The sequence below is a fragment of the Pelodiscus sinensis genome, chromosome 6 (assembly GCF_052426305.1).
Source record: "Pelodiscus sinensis isolate ZL-2025 chromosome 6, ASM5242630v1, whole genome shotgun sequence".
Classification (NCBI taxonomy): domain Eukaryota; kingdom Metazoa; phylum Chordata; order Testudines; family Trionychidae; genus Pelodiscus; species Pelodiscus sinensis.
This window is the reverse complement of record NC_143057.1, coordinates 126,415,974-126,430,293: the sequence shown is the minus strand read 5'-3', so window position 1 is coordinate 126,430,293 and position 14,320 is coordinate 126,415,974. Positions and strand designations below refer to the sequence as shown.

Sequence of the window (14,320 nt, the reverse complement as noted above, 5' to 3'; positions counted from 1 at the left end):
CTGGTCTGCTGGGGGAGGGGGGCGCTAGCTTCGCGTCTCCCTGGTCTGCTGGGGGGAAGCAGCTAGTGCGGGGTTGCCTCACCCCGTTTGTAAGTAGAGATCCGATGTAAGTCGGATCTATGTAACCCGGGGACTGCCTGTATGTAGAAAAGGATGGGGACTAAATTAGCTATTATCACTTGAGAAAGATCTTGGAGTCATTGTGGATGGTTCTCTGAAAACATCCACACAAGGTACCATGGCAGTCTAAAAGCAAACAGAATATTGGGGATAATTAAAAAAGGGATAGAGAATAAGACAGAGAATATCTTATTGCCTCTATATCAATCCATGGTACGTCCACATCTTGAATACTGCATACAGATGTGGTCAGCTCATCTCAAAAAAGGTATATTGGCATTGGAAAAAGTTCAGAAAAGGTCAACAAAAATGCTTAGGGATTTGGAATGGTTGCCATATGAGTAGAGATTAACAAAACTGGGTCTTTTCAGCTATGAAAAGAGGAAACTGAGGTATGATAGAAGTTCATAATATCATGACCAGTGTGAAGAAAGTAGGTAAGAAAAATGTAGTTACGTGCTCCCATAACACAAGAATTAGGGGGACACCAAATGAAATTGATAGGTAGCAGGTTTAAAGCAAACAAAAGGAAGTATTTCTTCATACAACACACAGTCAACCTGTGGAACTCCTTGCCAGAGGATGTTGTGAAGGTCGGGACTTTAACAGGGTTGAAAGAAGAACTAGATATATACATGGAGGTTAGGTCCATCAATGACTATTAGCCAGGATGGGTAGGAATGGTGTCCCTAGCCTCTGTTTGTCAGAAGCTGAGAATGGGTGACAGGGGACCTGTCCTGTTCACTCTGTCTGGGGCACCTGGCATTGGCCACTGTGGGAAAACAAGATACCGAGCTAGCTGGACTTTTGGTCTGGCTCAGTCTGGCCATTCTTATGTAGAGCAAGAAGGCTGACTACAGCCAGTCATTGCAACTAAGGGACAGCCAGATGACCAAGTTGTTGTGCATTCGGGTCATGTAATTAGAAAACCAATATGATTCAGAGACACTTAATGGACTGACATGTCCTGGACGTCAATGATAACGTGATCCTATCATTGGCCAGAGAGTAGAACAGAAAAGGGGAGAGGTGATGGAATGCTGAACTGTATTACATGGTTGTGCCACAAGGTGGCAGTGTGGAAAATATTTTATTGAAAGCTAACCTTCGTGGCCGCACATTAAAGGGTTTTAGGATGGTCACGGTGTGTATATGCAAGCGCCGCAGCCAGTCCACATCTGGCACGGACCCTCGCGATAGGATACGTCCCCACAAACTCATCACGGCACACATGCCGGGGACTGAGCAAGAGAAGAGAGGGGAGACAATTGGATACAGAGCAGGGCATGTGTGACTTACCGGGCGTTCAGTTGGGCTGAGAACACATAGGAGGGGCTGGAAACTTCTTAGTCCCTCCCTCCAAAAGAGGGAGGATGGGACGTCATGGCAGGGGGCTGCCAACGAGGAAGCTGATAGGGCAGGAAGCATGGTATAATGGGTGGGGTACCAGGAGAGGATGCCCATATGTCTGCTTTGAACGGCTGACTCAGTCACAGCCTCTAGATATAACTTTGGGCACATCCCTGGTCTCTCTCTGCCTGTGTTCCCCATCTAGAAAATGGGAAGAATAGCCCCCCCCCCCCCGACCTCAGAGTGTAAGGATCAAAGCCATTGAAGACAGCCAAGCAATGGCCAGGAGGGCTAGCTAAGTAGCTAAAGAGATCTGTGCTGGTCCGTGTGCACATTGCTACCCAGTGCCAAAGCCCCCAGAATCACCCGTCATGTTTACATCTGTCTGCAGCAGGGTTCTTACCCCTTCCTCGGAAACGTCTGGTAACAGCCACTATCAGAGAGACAGTGCGAGACTTGATGGACCAGGAGTCCAAAGCACGAGCTCAGCTCCTGGGTACTTTTTGGCCTGTGTGTCTCAACCATTTTGCCTCTGTCTGACCCAGATCTAAGTTCCTTGGGGCAGGGACCATGTGTGTGCACACACGTGCATGTATGTGTGTGTAGTACGCAACATGCTTTGCCGACCCTGAAGCTGCAAAAGACCAAGATCACCATTTTCTACATCAACCACTGAGTTTGGGTGCTTGAACATGGGGGTTGGCAAAAGAATGGGAAAACACTGCAGAAAACCTGGGCCCGGTGGAATAGATGTGAGAGCCATCCCACTGGTCTATCCAGTTCAGCGTGGGGTTTACAGCTTGGGAAGGCTATGGGGCAAAACCCAGAATGATTCCCGTTTCATAAAATCATAGAATACTAGGACTGGAAGGGACCTCGAGAGGTCATCGAGTCCAGTCCCCTGCCCTCATGGCAGAACCAAGGACTGTCTAGACCATTTCCTGAAACAGGTTCGGACGTGAGTGATACAAAACTAAATAACTGAGATGGAATTGGATTCAGGTCCCATTTTATCCAAACCCTTGACACGTTGTGGTGTCTGGCGTTGGTGGTTAGGGTTTGGACATAGGGTCCAAATGGGGCTGGCTGTCATTTGGTCAGACCTGGAAGAACCTGTCTGGGAGATGTACCAGCCGACAGCAGGCTGCATGGGTCAGTGGCTCGGACTTGTGCCTGACCTGTCTCCGCAGAGCCGGTTTAACGAAGGCCTCACTAAGTCCTTCTTTCTTTGCCTTCCTCTTTCCTCCTGCCAGGTGTCCCAGTGTCTGAGCTCCCCCAGTTCTCCTCAACACGCAGAGAACGGTACCGCTACTTACTGCCTGTGCGTAGGCGCCGTAGGCTCCGAACTGGATCGCCATCGGGTTGAACATGCCCATCTGTCCTGCCATTTGCTGCATGCGCCGCATTGTGCGCTCCTTGTCCGTGTCTGCGAACTTCACCACCAGGCTCGAGGAAGCCCCCTGAAGGAAGGGAAACACAAGCAACACCATTGGGGTGTTTTCCCAGCAGTGCCTGGCAGAACCCACCTGCACATGCCACGGAGGCTGGCGGAGACGCCGCGCTAGTGAGGTCTGAAGACAGCACATCCCTGGACGGCCTCCTGTGAGCGTTCAGCCCCCCTGCAGCAGGCTGGGGAGAGCAGCAGCTAAGAGGAAACGGAACCTGTACCACGAGGGGAAGAGGGAGCCATCTTCCCAAGTCTTATTCTTCTCTCAGCTCCTCCCTTCCTTGCGCCAGGTTACATACCCTCCACCAAGGCGTGGAGCATGTTCTTTTCCCCCGAGCGAAATTACAGGTCTGTTAGCCCTCCCTGGAGTGCAGGCATCCAAACAGAGAGGCTACAGGTTGGACTGCCCTGGTCCAGCACCCTTGGGACCTGACCGGTCTTAAATGAGGGGATTTTCTGGACCGGGGAGGTCCCCTCTTGGCTGGTGCTGAACTGCTGCCCCACACCTAGGGCTCCAGCTTGGCCCCACTGCTGAATGCCCGACTGTGACTCCCCGGGCCAGAGCGCCCTGACTGCCACCGGGGCCAGAGCTCCCCCCGACTACTGCCCAGTAACTGGGGCCCGAACTCCCCACTGTGCTGCCCGTTCCTCCACCCGTCCTGACACAGGGCTCCCCCTACTGCACTCCTGCCCTGTGGCCAGACCTCCCTCTATCTGGGCTCAGTGGTCCAGGAATATCCACAGTCCTGCCGGATCACGGATCTTGTCGGACCAGAGAGTCGTGGTTAAGGGAGATACAACCTGACTAACTTCTGCGGTGCATCCGGCCTGATTTATTGTCCCTACAGTGCAGTAGGTTAGTTCTATCCTTGCCCGATCCTGCTGGTGGGTCCCTCGCTCCCCCCAGTTGCTGTTCACTCAGGGTGTGTCTAAACTACATGGCTCCGTCGATGGAGCTATGTAGATTAGGCTGATCAGCAGAGGGAAATGAAGCCGTGATTTAAATAATTGCGGCTTCATTTAAATTTAAATGGCTGCTGCGCTGAGCCGACAAACAGCTGATCATCTGTTTGTCGGCTCAGCGCGCTAGTCTGGACACTCCCGTGCCAACCTGAAAGCCCTTTATCGACCTCCCTGTTATGCCTCGTAGGATGAGGTTTACCGGGGAGGTCGATAAAGGGCTTTCATGTCGACGGGGGAGCGTCCAGACTGCCCCGATCTGCCGACAAACAGCTGATCGGCAGAGCAGGGCGGCCATTTAAATTTAAATGAAGCCGCGATTATTTAAATTGTGGCTTCATTTCCCTTTGCCGAACAAACAAATCTACATGGCTCCGTCGACAGAGCCATGTAGTCTAGACGTACCCTCAGTATTTTTACACCTATGTCTGGTAGGGAAACGCTGGTGAGCTTTGGATTCAGACCTTAGCACCTCCCTCCCCCACTCTGCAGCTGTTTAAGCCTCATGCGGCATGAGACGGAGTGGTGATAAGTGCATCGGAGTTTCCTCCTCTCTCTGGAGAACTATAGGAAGGGGAGAGGTGACCTCAGAGGAAGTCAGGGGATGACAATCCCTGCTGTGAGTGCAGAGTTTGTTAGCTGCAGTTAGGAAAGCTGCACGAAAGCTCGTTTGGAGCAACGGACGTTCTCAGCAAGGAGAACCAAGGAGTGACCCTGTTCTGATAAGTCACCTCCAAGCACTTTGGAAAAACTCACCCAGCTGGGCTCAGGAGAGAGTACTTGGAAGGCACATTGATATTTAACAGAACTACAGAGCAGCTAACGCATGGGACTTCTTGGTAAGCACGTGTAATACATGCGTCATAACTGCAGCTGGTCATTAATATGCCTTTTTAAGTCATGCAAATCCAAGCAGATCATGCAACTAGACTTCCTTCCACCTGCTCCATCCAAGGGACTATGTTTTCTTCTCACCCCCTAAGGCCTGGATGCTCTATCCAAAGGAGCAAACCCAGAGCATCCTAGACGATGACTGACAGGCAGCAATCAACTGTGAAATGGGGGAAGGTCCATGGTGCTCCCTGTAGTGTCTTAGTGGCACAAGAACCTGGCTTTGATTTGCCTGGACCCTTGGCCCTTAGTATCATGATTCCAGCAACAGGCAGCACTTTGCAGCGGTATCAGTGGTAGCAGCAATGTCAACAAGTTGGGCCTAGGGCTAGCAAGAGATTTTGTCAGGCCTGGGGGGGAGCCAGTTTTGGGCCCCCTGGAAGGGGCGGAGCCTCAGGTGGAAGGGGTGGGACTGGGAGCCTCCCCCCGCCAGCCCTTCAGCGCCACCTGGGGCTCCGGTGGAGATTGAAAGGGCCTGGGGCTTCGGCAGCTACCGTGGTGGAGGAGGCGGGGGCAGCGGATTAAATCACCTGGACCCGGAGCAGTTGCTCTCTTTATCCCACATTGGGGGCCTTGCCTTGGCCCCTGTGTGCACTAACAAGCCAGCATGGCGCAGCTACTCAGGTGGTAGCTAGACCTGGATGGCAGGTCTCATTTCCCTCCCATGGAACCGTCTGAATTTGTGAAAAAAATTCCTCCTGGATTGGGGTGAAAGGTCAAACCCGCAAACGTTTTGTGGGAGGGAAAGATCAGGAAAAAAAATCTAGTTACAGAAGAGCCAAAGCAGGATTTTTCCAGGACTCAAGCCACGCAGGTAGCTGAGGCGCCTGCTGTCAAGGGGGCGGGGAAATTTGGCAGCCCACTGCTTGGAGAATCGGCCTACGGCAGAGTCAGGCCAGGGACCTCAGAAGGCAGGTGGGCTGTCAGGAAACCAGGCAGGCCTCTATGGGCCACGCACCTGGCTTCCATCGAAAGCGACCCATTGCCACGGAAACGTCAGTTCCAGCAAAGCCATTTCCTCAGAACATGTCTGACCCACTCGAATGGGAGCATCCATTTGGCACCAGAACGGTGGCATTGCTACTGGCGAGTGCTGCAACTTGGGCACAAATTGCTCTTCAAGGTTGAACCTCTCTATTCTGGCACTCTCTGGTTTGGCAAAGTCCGGCATGATTTGAGTGAACCGGATGTCCACATACCATGGGTGTGGCCACGTTTCCCGTGGTCCCTTAAAGTTTGTTTACAGCCACCAGTCCTGGCTCTCAGTGGTCTGTGCTGTTATTTAGCTCTAATTTACCCTTAAATGTCTTCTAAGAGCCCAGTAAGCAGTGGGGCTGTGTCTAGACTGGCCAGTTTCTCCAGAAAATCAGCCGCTTTTCCGGAAAAACTTGCCAGCTGTCTACACTGGCCGCTTGAATTTCCGCAAAAGCACTGACGATCTCATGTAAGATTGTCAGTGCTTTTTCCAGAAATACTATGCTGCTCCCATTCAGGCAAAAGTCCTTTTGCGCAAAACTTTTGCGTAAAAGGGTCAGTGTTGACAGCTCAGATTTGTTTCCCGCAAAAAAGCCCCAATCACGAAAATGGCGATCTCTTTTGTGGAAAAGCGCGTCTAGATTGGCACGGACGCTTTTCCGCAAAAAGTGCTTTTGCGGAAAAGTGTCCGTGCCAATCTAGACGCTCTTTTCTGAAAATGCTTTTAATGGAAAACTTTTCCGTTAAAAGCATTTCCGGAAAATCATGCCAGCCTAGACATAGCCTGGTAGTGTTAGAAATGCCGCTAAACAATATTGATCTCCCCAGGTTTGGCAAATTCTCTGGTTTAGCACCAGTCAGGTCCCGAGAGTGCTGTTCTGGAGAGGTCAACCTATAGCATACACGCACCCTTACGGAAAAGGAGGAATACAGTTAACTCACTTTCTTCCCTCTCCTACCAATAATATTCATTCTACTGCAGGCAGCGTTGCTTTGCTGCTCGTTAGCAATGTCTTCATAGAATACTTTAGTAATGCACGTCCAATGCGCAGCACAAGAAGACCCTGATCTGTGCTTTCTAGGCAGTACGATAATACAAATAAATACATAATAGATATGTCGGTAGGCGCCCCAGCATATATGCATATGCAACGCCTTCTGCAGCTCCTTGTAAGGAATAAATAGCAGAGGAATGAAATTGCTAAAGAAACCAGTCTGAGGCCACACAATGAGCGATGGTCCCCAGGATTAGTAGCATGGGAAGCGATTTTCATTGGTGAAGAATCTTTCTTTTTGCCCTGTCACTCTCTCTCCCTCTCTGCCTCTGGCTAATAAATCTATAACCCACTTGAACAATGTGGTGAAGAACAAGGGAGTGAAACAAATGGCTTAGCAAAACAAAGGGAGCGAGAGATGAATGCCCTACTCAAGGAGGGAGCGTGGAATCCAGGAGTTATTAAGAGAGCAAAGCAGAATAAAATCCACATTCACCAGAGTTTCTGCTCAAGGTTGGGCAACTTCTCTTTTTTTTTTAAATCACGTGTTGTAGCTATTGATCCTTCCCCAAATCACACACTTAATTGCAGCTCATTGACAAATGAATATTTTAATGCATACATTTCCTGCTAATTATCACCCGGACCAGTCCTTAATTAGATTTCAACGCTTGTTTAATTAACCCTGATCCAAGAGGCTGTTTGGTAACCTGGATCTAATGATCGGAACCTATTTGCAGCCCTGCTGGAGAGAGGCTTTGGACCAGGGGAGTGTAGGTGTCTCAGCGCGGCTCTGAATCTTAACACAGCAAGGCTGGGTCAGCCAAGGAAGAACAGTTTTAAAGGACCCACGATTTGGAAGCTGAGTAAAGGGAATTATCGTGACCTCCTGGGACATATCTCAAAGAGGCAGAGTGGTCTAGTGGAGAGGGTACTAAACTGGGAGTAGACAGGAGGCAAGATTAGACCTTGATCAAATCGCTTCAGCTCTCCAGATATCTTTCCCCTATGCACACAGACCATTTTTTGTCCTGTCTCTTCAGGCTTTGGAACTATGTTTTTGGTCAGTCTAGTACACCTAGTCCTCCTCTTGGCATGTTCCTTTAGGTACTACCATAATACAATCCCCACCCCAAACAAACTAACAAGCCCCTCCCCAAAACAATTAAAAAGACTGGGACTTTTCAGCTTAGAAAAGAGGAGACTATGGGCGCATATGATAGATATGGTAGAGGTCTACAAAATCGTGACTGGCATGGAGAAAGTGAATAAGGAAAGCTTATTTACTTGTTCCCATAACATAAGAACTAGGGGCTACTATATGAAATTAATAGGCAGCAGGTTTAAAGCAAACAAAAGTTTTTCTTCGCACAACACACAGTCAACTTGTGGAACTCCTTGCCAGAGGATGTTGTGAAGACCAGGCCCTTAACAGGGTTCAAAAAAGAACTAGAAAAATTCATGGAGGATATTTGCCAGGATGGGTAGGAATGGAGTGCCTAGCCTCAGTTTGCCAGAGGCTGGGAATGTGTGGTAGGGATGGGATTACTTGATGATTCCCTGTTCTGCTCATTCCTTCTGGGGGTAGTTAGCATTGGCCGCCATCGGAAGACAGGATAGTGGGATTGATAGACCTGTGGTCTGACTCTGTATGGCTGTTCTTATGTTATAATTAAACACCCCAATCTACCAATAATGGTGGATTTGGTAAAGTAAGAGTGTCCCCGCTATAAGTCGCCCCAGTATACATCCGTTCCTTAATAAAGTCATTGATGCTTATAGAAACTGATGCGTTATAAGTCCTCTCATTCCCCGTTCTTAAGTCGTGCACAAAAAAACCCCACCCAATATATGCAAATGGCTGTCAGTCGCGGGAAAAAATTCCCCGCTTTCAGTTGTTTCGCTCTAAGTCCAAGTTTTTTGGAACGTATCTGGGACTTGTAGTGAGGGTGGCCTGTATAACAAAACCCAAATTTTGAAGGGAAGGAAGCCTGCTGTCTGCAGCTAAAAAGAAGAGGCATGTTACAAGATTACTCTGTAATACAGAGATGTCTCTATATATGCAAATATATATCATATATATGCAAATATTGTTACAAGACGATGTGCCAGTAGTGAGCACTCAAGAATGTGCAGTACAGTTGGTTTTATACAACCAATTAAGTTGACCGTGGGCACTGCAAATGGCTCCTTAGCAGCAGCTCTTCACACACAGCACTGGAAAAATATAGCGTGGACTTTATCCCGAGATTAATATGCAACAAATGCCATGCAATGCAAAGGAGACTTGCTCTCCATGGTTGTTGCTTCATTTATAACCCAGAGTAATTTGGCATCTACGCCTCTATTTATTCAGCCATTTTGAATTCTGTTAATGCTGAGAACTAACTGTCCTTGTGAACTTATGTGGGTGGTGGGGAAAAATGAGGCCTTCATCTGAAATATAAGAATATAAGAATGGTCATACGGGGTCAGACCAAAGGTCCATCCATGCCAGTATCCTGTCTGCCGACAGTGGCCAATGCCAGGTGTCCCAGAGGGAGTGAATCAAACAGTTAATGATCAAGCGATCTCTCTCCTGCCATCCATCTCCACCCTCTGACAAACAGAGGCTAAGGACACCGTTCCTTACCCATACTGGCTAATAGCCATTAATGGACTTAACCTCCATGAATTTATCTAGTTCTCTTTTAAACCCTGTTATAGTCCTAGCTTTCACAACCTCCTCTGGCAAGGAGTTCCACAGATTGACTATGCGCTGTGTGAAGAAGACCTTCCTTTTATTTGTTTTAAACCTGCTGCCCATTCGTTTCATTTAGTGGCCCCTAGTTCTTATATTATGGGAATAAGTAAATAACTTTTCCTTATTCACTTTCTCCATACCACTCATGATTTTATAGATCTCTATCATCTCCCCTCTTCGTCTCCTCTTTTCCAAGCTGAAAAGTCCCAATCTTTTTAATCTTTCCTCATATGGGACCCGTTCCAAACCCGTAATCATTTTAGTTGCCCTTCTCTGAACCATTTCTAATGCCAGTATATCTTTTTTGAGATGAGGAGACCACATCTGGACTCAGTATTCAAGTATCTAATGCTTGCTTAGGCTGTCAAGACCTTGGAAGCAAGGGATGACTAGTTGGCAGATCTTCTCCTCCACCACAGCTGGGCTTTGCTTTTAATCCACATAAAGAACAAAGTCAATGCCACTGGGAATTTTCCACAAGGATTCCACTGTGAAATAAGTAACAGTAGTTACTGTGTGAAAGGGAGGGTTAGAGAAAAGGCCTGGAAGTCTGGAGTCCTTGGTAATGTTATTAGTAGCAGCATTACAAGTAGCTTAGACATTTCAAATGACAACAGCACCTCAGGGTGCTAGGTGCTGTACGTACACCGGCAAGAGACAGTCCCTACCATTGAGAATTTACACTTAAAAAACCCAAGATGGAAAGAGAGCACTGATGACTGTTGTTATCTCTATTTTGTAGATGAGGAACTGAGATCCAGAAGACTTTGATGGCCGAGGGCTTGTTTTCATTACACGGTGGAGCGATGCTTCAGCGATGGATCCATCAGCAACTGATTTATTGTATCTTCTTAGACATGATAAATCAATCTCCGAGTGCTCTGCCGTGTACTCCAATACTCTACCGGGATGAGAAGAGTAGCTGGAGTCGACCTTACCTCACAGAAGACACTTCAGAAGTTGCGTAGATTACATCATTGGGGTGGTCGTGGGTGTTAGCGTAGGCAAGGCCTTACAGTTTACATGTGGCAGGTTCAGGAATTGAACCCAACTATTCTAAATTACAGGCGCATACACTAAGCATAAAATGACACTTCATCCCCAGCAGCTGCCTCTAATTCATCATGTGGGATCATGAAGATCATTAAATGGGACAGATTCACAATGGATATGGGTGCAAAATTCCATAGGGCCAGCACGTGGAAACAGATCACTTCCCAAGACAGTTAAAATCGGAGTTGGTGTAAGCTGACATGGCTACCCGCTGAGACTCTGGCCCAACTCCTTTGCAAAATGAGGATACTAGAAGTGGTCCCATGGATACTCTTATCTACAGTCAAGTTCCCGTTGGACTTCATGGGATTGGGCGCCTTCCAGAGCCCAAATTGTGTTTACAAGACTTAAGTCATTAATGTGTGAAAAGTGCTTTGAGATCCAAGGCTGAAAGCAGCTGTACGCTCCAGATGGGGAAGGCTTAATTATTTCTGCACCTCATGGATTCCTTGCTTTTAAAGCCAGAAGGATCATCGCCAGACCTCCTGCCTTCGACCTCATCTCCTTGTCTGGTTATTCCCCACACAGCTCCCTCATGCTGTGGTGAGGGGAGAATGCTGAACCACAAGGAAGAGACACATGGGCCTGACCACAGCTTATAGAAGCCACTGATTTCCATTGGTTTTGAACCAGGCCCACAGCGAGCATGAGATAGTTCCTTACTTTTCCTGTGTGACAGGCTAGCTAAAATTGGGGCCCGTCTCCTTTCCTCTTGACTTCCTTTGTAAAATGCTATGAGATCTACTGCCGACACACACCATAGAAGAGGTAGCTATTCTTCCCCAGTCATTCCTAACCTGACAAGTCTACTTAACATGACTCTCCTTGTTTGTTTCCCCTGGTGCCGTTGGTAATATATTGCTCCCCTTACTACAGGCAGATAGTCTGCGGCTCAGTGCTGAGAGGGGAAAAAAATGGAGGTAAAAAACCCCTTCCACTACACTCACTTTGTAAACCCTAATCAGAGTCCTCGGTGGGGGGAAAAAAAACCTAATTTCCCAGCCTGTCTTGACGTGTGAAATAAAGTCGTTCTTGAAAACGGATGCTTGACAGGTTGCTTGTGAAATTTCATATTCAACTAAAAATAAAATAGCCATCCATTGATATTTCATTAAAAGGGCAAGAAAACAAATCTTTCCTCTAGATGTCTGGCATGCTTCCAATTAGCTATGGTCCTCCAAATGGAGTGTATACAGAAATTAAGCGTAAACTTTACAGAAGACCAAATAATACTGTACTGCTCTAGGTATACCTATGTCTTCAAGCACAATATTCAGTGACAAAGTCATGAGCAATTATGGCCCTGTAAAGTACAATACTTCATATATATATATGTGTTTGGTAGGACCTGTAAGCATAAGGACCTCTAGGCTCAGTGATGCATCTTGGTAATATTTCAATCATTTTTATAAACTGATGAATTGCAGCCTGGATTCAGCAAAGCATTTAAGCCCATGCTTAACGTTAATTGTCTGAGGACACCCACTGGAGTTAAGCATGCACTTTTGTGCTTTGCTGAATTGTGGTCTTTATCTGGTATGAATGGGGTCAGCTCACTGGTTAGTGAGTGGTTAGTTTTGTCTGGTCCACGAAAGCTCATCACTTATTAAACCATCTTGTTGGTCCTTAAAGTGCTGAATAGTCCTTTCTTTTGTTTCAGCAAGATCAGGACTACATCTCTATTACTGGTTAGATAAGGGGAATCAAGAGTTTCTGGCTGCTTCAAGTTAGGCTCCGAGGCTGGGATTTAAATGTATCTAAGGGAATTAGGCGCCCACATTCAATGAGAGTCCTTCTGAAATCTCAGCCCAGCTGGGCGTTAGACATTTTTGAAAATCAGGCTACTTATTTAGAGGCCACAATCTGAAATTAGGTGCCTAACTTTGACAAATCTTGGCTTGGAATTCTATGCCCAGCTGTGAAACTGATTTGCCATGAAGGGCGATACATCCAAACCAATATGCCTGAAGTTAAGCACTGACTGACAATGGGAGAAGCTGCTTGCCAAGACAGAAAACAGGGCTATGGTGGCTGATGCAAATCTGTGTAGATCCACTGAAATCCAGGATGCTCTATTACATTAGCTGAACATCTGGTACCAGTTTGTACAGACACTCGGATATCCTTGAAGTTTAGGACAGGAAGTAAAAAAGAACACTGTAACCAATTAGACCTTGCAGAGGACAGGGAATGTTAGATAGGGTGAATGTAATTACACAAATTGGAATTAGGCCAGGACAGCAGAACTAACAACCCAGCTCTTGTAAAATCTGACATGGGTTTTTTTCTTTCTCATATTCAGGTTTCAATTTCATGTCTCATCTGAAAGATGAGTGGGAAGGAAGCCACACAGAGCGATTTAACTTTACCGTTAAAGTTTAGACGTGTTCGTGCCATGAGTGACAGAGACAGAAGGGAACAGGAGACATTCATCCAGCACTAGAGTGACAGAGGCCTTTGATAATGCTTCTCCCGTGGTAAGGGAATGTCTAAGCAGAGATAGTAGCTGCAGGTATTTTCATCCACAGGTCTCCTGAGTTGTAATTTATTTGGAGAAGATGCCTGGTTTAGGTCTTACTCCCCCACAACGCACTTGTGAGTTTGTAGCACTCTGAGCTAAAGTAATTACTTCCTGCAGGATAACTGAAGCATTAACTAGTAGAGAAACGGCACCAGATTTTAACTGGTAATAGCTAGATATTTACCTCAGATCACCTGTGTACTGGTGTATACGCATGCAACTATAACACTTTATTATTTTTATTTTTATTGTCCTTTCTATTAGAATAATACACATTTTTTTAATAATGCTGTGGGGCCTCTGAAACTTGACATAATTTAGGGCCTCAGCAACTCTTAATCTGGTCCTGCCTCAGATTTTAAAGATGGCCCCCGAATCAAAATCCCAAGTCCAAATAACGTAACATTGGGGAAAATTTGGATCGTAATCCAGGACTGGATTGTATGGCTCAATTGATTTATAATAAATTCCACACAGGCCAGAGCCATGCACATCACTTCATGTGCTACTGAAAGGGAAGCATTATTGTTCATGACACGGTGACATTTTTTTCATGAAGAAGTTTGGCAAAAAAAGACAACCCCCCCCCCGCTTTTATTGAACTTTATTGGGTTTTCATAGCAATACTGAAAACCCCCAATTAATCTGCTTCTTTTTTCCCCTTTTTGAATGATTTAAAAAAAAATTTTCAATGAAAATCTGATTTTTTAAAAAGGAAAATGGATTTTTTCTGTGAAAATAAACCTTAGTGGTACGAAAAAGCCATTTTGTATGGAAAAAAATCTTGGACACAGTTTTTGATCAGCTGTATTATGTATACTATGGGAGATCCAGATATGGTCAGGACCCTTTGCATTTGGCACAGTACAAACACTTGGCAAGAGACCATATCTGACCTGCAGTCTAAACAGGCCAGAGGGACAAAAATGGGATAGGACATAATCACTGGTAAGTGAATTGTCTAAATTCAAGTAGCAAGTCAATGGCTCAGCTAGGAATAGACCCCTAGGATACTCCAGCACTGCCACTGAGGTAGCAAAGTGACGGTTTGGTTTAAGAACTTCGGTCGATTAGACTGGAATGATTTTTTAGAAAGAAACAAAAGTTAAAACAGGGCCAGTAAACTAGGGTGACACACACTTTGCCGATGGCTTGCTTTAAACATGGCGTATTGCATGGGGTAAGGAATACTTCAATACCATTATTTAGTTATAAATATACTGCACATTGAAGTGTATTACAAATCACTTTTATGATGTATCATT

At 46.5% G+C, this 14,320-nt stretch overlaps 1 protein-coding gene across 9 annotated transcripts in view; it reads right to left on the bottom strand.

Moving 5' to 3' along the window:
• The window catches only part of CELF4 (CUGBP Elav-like family member 4), a 1,004,675-nt gene that overhangs the window by 159,896 nt on the left and 830,459 nt on the right, over window positions 1-14,320 (bottom strand). For all 9 annotated transcript variants that reach the window (XM_075932764.2, XM_089779469.1, XM_075932765.2 and 6 more), the window contains exon 6: window positions 2,787-2,930. In XM_075932764.2, coding sequence (XP_075788879.1) covers window positions 2,787-2,930 — 144 coding nt within the window. The remainder of the gene's footprint in view (window positions 1-2,786; window positions 2,931-14,320) is intronic.